The sequence below is a fragment of the Saccoglossus kowalevskii genome, chromosome 10 (assembly GCF_978046115.1).
Source record: "Saccoglossus kowalevskii chromosome 10, keSacKowa6.1, whole genome shotgun sequence".
Classification (NCBI taxonomy): domain Eukaryota; kingdom Metazoa; phylum Hemichordata; class Enteropneusta; family Harrimaniidae; genus Saccoglossus; species Saccoglossus kowalevskii.
This window is the reverse complement of record NC_140650.1, coordinates 24,827,598-24,837,314: the sequence shown is the minus strand read 5'-3', so window position 1 is coordinate 24,837,314 and position 9,717 is coordinate 24,827,598. Positions and strand designations below refer to the sequence as shown.

General features: G+C 38.7%; 1 protein-coding gene across 1 annotated transcript; it reads left to right on the top strand.

The window, feature by feature from the left end:
* Positions 1-1,824: 1,824 nt before the first annotated feature.
* On the top strand, positions 1,825-5,319 carry LOC100366599 (uncharacterized). The gene is made up of 4 exons (XM_002733870.4): positions 1,825-2,509; positions 3,408-3,503; positions 4,281-4,451; positions 4,915-5,319. Exons 1-4 carry the CDS (start codon positions 2,318-2,320, stop codon positions 5,089-5,091), a joined length of 636 nt encoding a protein of 211 aa, XP_002733916.1. The 5' UTR covers positions 1,825-2,317; the 3' UTR covers positions 5,092-5,319.
* Positions 5,320-9,717: the final 4,398 nt, after the last annotated feature.

Below are 9,717 nucleotides of genomic sequence, written 5' to 3'. Positions count from 1 at the left end.
GGGCGGCGGCACGAAATTGTGCAGGGGGGGGGGGTCTGCTAACCACCCCTCGCGTCGAAATTTAGAATCTAGACCCGGAAAAACTTACTGACCCAGGTTTGATTTTTGAGGGGAGGGAGGCAAGGGTTATTTTCGTTCAACGTAATTGCAATATTTTTTGTTCGTACAACATAAATTGAAAAAAAACAAATTCCGTAATTCTGTAATCACAGGCTAGACGTACAACGTAATCAATCAAATATTTTTTTTCGTACACTGTAAAAATGTGTCATTTTACTTGGTACGTACAAGAATTTGCATCCAAATAAAAAAAGTCGTAAAGAATAATCAAGGAAAATTACATTTTCGAAACTGTAAAACGACTAGATGACACAATTCACTTCAAAATTGAATGTCAAGGCGTAAAAGGCCCTCTAACCGAATGAAGAGCATTACGAGGGTAATATGCACATGCGTCTCTACACACGGAGAATTTGAGTCTGTAAAATGTAAAATAACCTTTATTTTCTCTGTAAACTGTAAAGACGTCTTTTTTTCCTTGTAAATTGTAAAAAGCCCTTTTTATTTTCCGTAAAACTGTACCAGATACCACCCTTGCCCCCCTCTCATTTTTGATTGGGGGAAGACAGTGGGCAGCATTTAAAAAGACCCTGTTGTGCAGACCAGGTTACAATATTAGGTTTAGTTTCCGTGTTTCATTGTATATTCATGGATTAATAGGCCACTCCTTTGCTTCAATTCCAACTATCATATCTCTGGAAATATCACTTGCTGTTTATCATCCATATTTCGATATCCCACAATGTGTTGATTTCGTGTCTGGCAATTAATTAGTCGGGAGTATAGTTTCTTATTTCCGGTTTCCGTCTGTGACATTTTCTCAGATATTCTGCAGCAGATATCGATGAAACTTGGCAGGTTGATGAATAAGTCTCTGCCGAATATGCACGTAATTTTTTTTCCAGATCTGAAAATCCTAAGTGGGTCTTTTTCATGATTTTCACCCAAAATTACCTCTCCCAACACCCCTGACAGAACAACTGAGCATGCTCAGAATAAATAATTAGGCTAAGCTTAAATTGTAATGCTAGGGTTTTTATTGATATCATGACCTGGTCGTGACCTTGAACTTAATCAGTGACAGATAGGTCGTACCATTACCAATTTCAGCAGGAAACCGTAAAGGGGTGTCAGGGCTACATTTTGAGGGGAATTACAATGGTGATACTGAAACAAACCCAGGTCCTGGTAATATACAAAAACCAAAATTAACAAAGTTTTCAGTTATCAGTTGAATACTAGATTGAGGGAAATCACTTTATGATGAGTAGTACCCACATAGAGTACTAGTACATATTAATTCAACTGTTTGCAGATGTTCCATGTATTATTTTAACATGAGCATTTTATAATTAAATGACGGGGACTGTGACATTCATGTCTTGTTTTAACTGACTATTATTTCGCAAAATTTGCCCAGCCTTGCTTCTACCAGTCATTTCCCTTTACATTCCCTTGTATTACATAACAATCTTTGTGCTGAGGCAGTTATGGTTTCACAACCATCACCAGTTCTCTTGTATAATAATTGGATATACTTAGATTAAATTAGATTAGATTAGATAGATTATAAAAAACGTTCCAAGGATTACCGGTAATATTTGCCCCCAAACCTATACAACATCCTTGAGACGCATCAATTTGTGCACGTGGCGAGGATCACGTGGTCCTCACGCGGGATAAATGGACCGGGGATTACCATCGTCACAGTGGAAAACTTTCCTATGAGATCATGTAGTTATTCTTGTCCGGGGATTTCTCGGTCGGAAAACAAAGTATAAATACGCGCGTTTACTCAAACGTTTCTAGCTTCGACTGGTAAGTTGAATGGTGTAATTGGAGGAACTGTATTGCTGATAAAACGTGTTACTGTATGTCCGATTAGTTCGTGCATCAGCTTGAAATTTAAATTGTTTATTGATCTGTGAATAACACTGGTACTGACAGTGTTGGTGAATGCCTAGTTGAAGGTCTACAATAAGTAGCGCATGCTCATTTTATAACGAGTACTGCACTGTATCCGGTTGAATTACCAGTTGATTGACTCCTATTTCCAGAGCTAGCTATCATCGGGTGATATATATAACTCACAGTACGATATAACCTAGCACGGGCTAGACCGCAAATCATCAATTAATTACAGTCGTCTATAGAGGGGCTGTGAAGTAATATATAATTCCGGTATAATAGAACGACAGAAACTAGATATTGTAGTGTCTCTTAAATTGATTTACCACGATACGCGTAACCAATCATCATGGGACTCTTAGACCGTACTAAGGATAGCGCTGTCAGCGGAAGTCAGTTATCTCACCACGAAGGGGCCGTGCTCAAGACGTCGGTAACGAATCGGAAACTTGGAGAGCTGCCTGCAAATATGGAGTCTGATCGCCTACTAGAAGAATGCAACACACTACGCCAGATGGTTGGTTCGACAAAGGCCTCATTTGTGAGTATATTATTAGTTACGTAAATCACAGTCCCTCTATAATAGAAGGGGGCTTTGCGTAAACGTTTATGTGGATAGGTTGCTGTACTACAGATACTTTGTCACGTAACAGGGGTCGGAATAATAGTAAATTAATTACAACAGTCAATTACAACTTTCTAAATAAGCAGATTTTTTTTACTGCGGTTACTGTGGTGCCCCATTTTAACTGACGTGATTAAACAGCATTTGCAGATTCAGTTCAGTTAATACTCTCTTTAAACTTGTGTTTCTTGACGGTGAAGACCAATATATCTTCCGGGAATGTACATGGTTTGTACCTTTTCTTTTTATCTGTTGCCTTGGTGATTTATCGTTTGCCGTTTATAGATCCAGTCTCCTCTCGGTTAAATTGATTGTCATTACCTGGTTGTAGCGTAGTCCCAATAGAATCAATGCCCACCACTCCCCGAACGGGCACAAATATCACGTACCCAGTGTAAATCTACTGTAACGGTGTGACGGCGTTTGTATTACCTTACATTAAAGAATCGAGTCATGCCATTGTGTCACGAAACCAAAATATACTATCACCGCTGTATCACCTTCATGTTATTGTCAACAATTTTTAAGGTCGTGACCTCAGCATTCCAACTGAACAGTTATGAGAGTGGAGGTCAAATACTCGTAGTCATGGAATATACCAGTTATCCACGGCAAAGGGGGAGATGACCCGGATAAGTTGAAACTATGATACGTAATGTCTGTATTGCGTTCAACATTCCACAGCACGTGAAAGTGATCAAACCACCGTCTGCAGTAGAGTGATCTTACTGGCTCTGTAACTTATATGTCATGGATTATTTTTAATATAATTCTATATCTAACCGTCCTAATTTAATATATTTCTGATATTTAGGTCACGAATCGGCATACTGAACAGTCACTGCCCTCCGACTTCCCAGCAGGTGATGAACTTCCGATTCCATTCCGGCTGATTCGTGGAAGGGGCGAGGTAACATTTGTATGCTTCCTTTATGTTTATTAAATTTTAATTTATGTGGCCAACAATTCCAGGATTGAAGCTGTGCCCACTCATACTATCATTTCTGATCATCACGTCGGAGTCGATTACAGACTCGAAAAAATGAGGACACACAGTCCCTAGACTGGAAAAGTTGGGACTTCTTATAATTAATTGTCAATTAGCCTTTTTAACGTGATCACGAAAACTAGCGTGACTGCGAAAGACATCCCGTCAGGATTTCTCTAGCGGTCAGATTAGTTTTCGCGATCACGCTAAAAGGACTAAAAGACCAATTAATTATTTCTTTTTGTAAAACAAAAAAGAAGTTCCGACTTGGCCAGTCTACACAATCCCCATCAACCAATAGTTTACATTTCATGCTCTATTTTTAACTAACAATCATCATCGCCGCGTTGGTCTGCGATGAGACATTCACATGTAAATCGTTAGGCGTTAATTAAAACCTTGCTAAGAACACGGAAATCGCATGTTACCAGTACTTAGATAAATAACGAATGACGTCACTCCGCATGACGTAATGTGATTGACTATGCATGAAGTCTTTAGATTATGTTGACACGTGCTTCGTTTGAAAATATCCTTCTTACAATAAATAAATTGCGCCGAATAATTCTTTGATTAAATTATATCTATTAAGGTTTTCGACCTATTCCCAATTTAACCATTTCGATAATAAAGTTAACTACAATTTAAAGTGTGGAATTATATTGATTTTTCAATCTCGTTCTTTTATTCCCACCCAAGGATGATGTCCTGCTACAGCACAGGGGAGACTTGCATGTCTTTCTTACCTACTTGGCAGCCCTTGAAGAAGAAGAAAAGCGCCATAGTCAGAGTACCAAACCAAACTACGCCAGACATTTTAAAGATCAGGGCCGTACCACAAGAAGAGTTATCCGCAAACTGGAAGGGCGGGTGAGTACCGACTGAGACAGTCTTGACGAACTTGGTTGTGAAATAATTTAGAATTAGTCATTGAAAATGACAAAGGGCGAACCCCACCCACGCCAACTTGTCAGACTATGGTGTCCCATGATTTTCTATTACAATCCCTGGGAATGGCAGATTTCCTTTCATTTGTACATTATTTTCTCTTCATTAAATATGAAGTAAATTTAATTTCGAGGTTCCATGTTCAATGGAAGACAACGGGAATTTGAAGTGCACATACGTCAGACGTGATTATAATTACTTTCTTTCCACGGGACACCTATGTATATGTTCTTTGGCGAAAAAAATCTTTTTGAGCGATTGTGCTGTCCGACGCCAGTATTCAATATACCAATCACAAATTTAACATGATGTATTTATATTATTACTATGACAACATAACTTCTCGTCATATTGATTTATTGGATCTACTACTTACCTATTTCAGTTATCTCAATTCGAATGGCAGCCAGACAATCACGATGGTACATCGGGCTCGACACTTGCATCGCGACGTCTTTCAGAAAGCAACGACCCCGATGTCAGATCTCTGTATATTCAGACACGTTTCCATGACTATATGCTGGCCTGCTGTAGAAATGTTGAATCCTTTTGCAAGCAGTGAGTGATCATGATGACGTAATCACAGTGCCTCGATGTGACCAAATAATCACCTGATGCAATGGCGGCTGTCTGCAGCGACGTCTGTCATATTCACCTGATGCATAGAGTTCAATCCGCGCATGTTCTAGTTCAATCTTTGTCGCATGATTTGGATTTCGTAGATTTATGGCAAAATCAAGTTTGTCTCTTGTATTTAGTCCACAAAAATATAATACAAAAGTGACTGCCAGCTCTTCTCGAACTTTACTATATTGTCGATGTTTACTTTTTGTTTATCCGAACGACTGTCACTTAGTCATGTGGGTATGTTTGTATCAATTGCTTTAATATGTGCTGACAATAGGGGGGGGCATGTTAGGAGGGCGCCTTTCTATTTAAACTTGCTCGTTTTATCGAAATGTCAAACTAAAAAACGTGATAGAAATATAGTCAACACTAATCAGTGCCCTCTCCGGTAATCGCAAATGCAAATTCCATCGGCGAGGGCGCAACATTTCAAGACAACTCATGACTGCCAAAATAATACACAACATTTACTTATGAGAAGATCATTGCCGTCATTGGTTACAAAACTGCCGCTTATGGAGATTTACCCAGAAATATAGTAATATATATATAAATATACAAGAACCCATTTTACGTTATACATTATATGAAGCTCGCCATGTACTTACTCGAGATATAGATTAGTTTTATCATTCCAATGTAATTAAAATATAAGGTATGGATTCCAGTGATGTACTATTATAAAGAGTTGTATTCGCTTTGTTCATTTGTTTCTTTTTTGTTTCGCTTAGAATAAACCTCAGCCTCAGACAGCCAACGAGATATCACTGCTCCTCCGTTCTGATCGAGATCTCGCGGCTCCCTCGCTCTCAGGCTGATCCAAATCTCACGGCTCCCTCGCTCTGATCGAAGTCTCGCGGCTCCCTCGATCTGATCGAAATCTCGCGGCTCCCTCGCTCTGATCGAAATCTCACGGCTCCCCCACTCTGACCGAAGTCTCGCAACTCCCTCGCTCTGATCAAAATCTTGCGCCCCCCCTCGCTGTGATCGAAGTCTCGCGACTCCCTTGCTGTGATCGAAGTCTCGCGGCTCCCTCGCTCTGATTGAGATCTCAGTGGCTATTTGCATCTGAATAATTATACAAGTTAATTCCACCAGATATGAAATAAAGTATACACGCACAACAAACGCCGTTACGAAAAGAAATATATATACTTATTTGATGAGGACTAGTTATGTAGTTTTAGTCACGGTGGAACTAATCAAGTAGCTTGCCCTTGCTAATTGTTGTAAACTATATTTAAATGGACAGTGAAATCGGAAAATTAAATTCAGTAATTATAATAAAGATAATGCAGAAAATTATGATGCCAATAGCAGTAAACAAAAATAGTCAAACTTAAAAAATGAATTATTATAAATTGGGCAATTTTAAAACGAGTCAATGGAAGTAGTTGAATGAATACGAAAAGGTTTTTAAACAGACAAATTTCTTCTGTAATCTAAAAATAGAACCTATGAACGTGGCGAAAGTATTTCCCCATACATGTATGTGTGTGACAGAATTAGTGAGTTATATAATATTATCATGGTTCACTTGGACAAATAATGACGTACATATTAACCTAATCTTTTTACTAATTTTGTTCATAATTGTATTAATATGAGGCCTTCAACTAAGTAAATTACCGTCGTCCCAGAACATACAAGGTCTACCGGAGAAATTATAGATGGCAATTGCGCCCTCTAGAGTGATATTATGTGAATCTCAACGAATGAACGCAATGGCGTAAACTAACTACGAGTAAGTCTTATTTGGACCCACCGCATTGAATAATGTACAACACACACTTACATATAGTAAGGGGCAGCCACATATATGCAGTACGGCGAACAATTTATTTATCAAGACACAACAAACCAAAATATTTGTCATTATATTGCATGTAGTGCACAAGTTTACTGAATTCGGATTCTATATCCCCAAAAAGCCGAAATGGGCTGTGGAACACGGCAACTAACATTACGAGGGAAAGAATATTCGAAATAACTGACAGCAAAGTCAACAACAATTTGAAAATGGTAAACGCAATCATTAATAAAAATAACACTCCCCGTTACTAACACTCCGACCGCCGACCAGGAATGAAAAGCCCTTTCTAAAAGGAAGTTTGACAAAAAGCCTGTATCCGTTGCACTGTCAGGCGTGTCCCGGGGACAGTAGCGGGTGTCACACCACTTGTGACAACGAAAAATATGAAAAAATACAAACAAATTAAATTGAAAACTGCATTATGGCGTGACTGGTCTAGACTAGTATTCAAAATCTAGTAACGTGACCCCTCATACCATACCCCGTCTGTTTTTATTAGGAACAGATAATAGTTTACCGCTATACTTCGAAACGCGGTACTGTAAATTACTGTATTTTAGCTGGAATTATTTTTCGCTGGGTGTTTTGTATGTAATTTATTTTCATTGATTTTTGAAGTTAAATGTAAAATATAGGAAAAAAGGCATATTCAATAGATTTTATTTTCGCTGAATCATCCTTTCAACGAAAATAGCGAAAATAAATTCCAAGCGAAAATAAACTATTTTACACAAGAATATTGCAATAGCTGTGTGTTAATGTCAGAATAACGGAAACTAAATATATATACATGTATCATAAAATACACAACTGTAACGAGCAAAACCGACTGGCAACAGCACAGCTATTAGAGGGCGGTATGACGATTTTACCCACAACTCATAGCATAACTGGCATCGGATCAACGTAAAGTGTATTTCACAACTTTGAACAATAGCGTTCCTAAACCGTTTGTTGAGGGACTGTGGTTGAAATGGGCAAATGTGATTGGTGCAAGGAGTGTAGAATTCGATGTTGAGACACCAAATTTACGTAAAAAGCTCTTGAACCGTGGCACTGTGAGTTTGTCGACATTATCCATTATATTAACGTAAAACAAACGGATCGTAAGCTAGGACGCCATTTTGAACCAAAGCTTGTGTCACGTGGCTGGCGACCGTTGTCAGGGCATCTCGTGGGATATCGCGGTGAGCGGAATATCACGGGGGTAAATTCTTCTCCACGGGGTTCTCCACACTTGGCAAGGGAGGAATCTCGTCTCGTCTCTCTATCTCGTCCCCTTGAGGTACAGGATCGGGAAAGTCTCTTATACTTTACAGTCAGATAAGACACACACAACGAAATACGTTTCAACTCTCGTCTTAGTCGGACTGTCGAGCACTCTATAAGACACATCGCCCTGGGGAAAAGTCCCCAAGACTATCGCAAGGCTGACCCAAGACTCGCTTAGACTGCGTCAACACTCGCCCCAAGGTTCTCCAGGACTGTGTCTGTTCTGCTGTACTCCCCAAGACCAACTCAAAACTCTCTTTATTCATTTTCAAAACTCTAACCAATTACAAAGCAGTAAAAAGACTCTAGGGCGTAACCTTCAATCATAAAGCCAATCACACTAAGTACTGAATACGTCATATCTTTTGATTAATCGTTCACTACATTAATAACTACGGATACCAACTGTCAGAATTAATAGTCAGAATAGCGACGGTTATCTCGTAATTAGTTCCAAATCACTGAGTCGAGTTCCATCCAAAACTTCAAATAGGCCTAAACGATGACAGACATAACACAGCAATTCAGCTAATAATCAACTAATTAAGTTGATTAACAGATATGCGAAAACAAATTCATGACACATCCCTTCACCCAAACTGAGATTATGCCTCCCGGCATAACACATTCATAAATCAAAGATACCGTCATCTACTCATTGTCATACAGGTTAAATACAATACTAAGAAAAGGAATAAATCAAAAAAGAGTAAAACACACTAATTAATAAACTGATTATAACTCTAAATACAATGGTTATAAAGTCTCAAATATCAACGGTTATAAATCAAAAACAAGGGAAAGGCTACCAATTGACTCACTTTTCTCAAAACGGTTCGCTGAGGTAACCCTTCACTGCACTGTCTCTCGTTACTAAGGTTACAAACTCTATATCAAAAGGTCAAAAAAACTAAGGCGTGGCGGTGTAACCAAGCGATCAGCCAATCGCTGCAGTCAACAGCATGATCACGTGATTACCAGGAATGCGTCTCTCGGTTAAAGCATTGCAAAGCGGTAACTAATAAACAATGAATAAAAAGCTATTAATCAAACTCCTGTCACATACGCTTATAAACTTCAACTGAACTTACAAGTCGTTAATCTAAACAAAAGTCATATGGCGTGGAAACGGAATGCAAAGACAAAGCCGCTGTATAAACACATTACTCCTCTGGCAATTAAGACGGAAAAGGCTAAAACGAAATAAACTACTGAGTTACATATAATCCTGTCAATCATGGACAAAAGCTTGCGTTATCAAACAATATGTATATAGGCGCACCACCTCCATTCCAAAAAGATATTAAAAAACTTTACAAAGTGCTCTCAACTCAAAAAGCGTCAGAAGTATTCCGGAACAACACGTAAACAAAAACAACTCTTAAACGTCGGTATCTCTGTACTCGACAAATCTCAAAACTCTTAAAACTCTGAAAAACTCTTGGGGGCATCATTCCTCCCATCATAATCCTTACT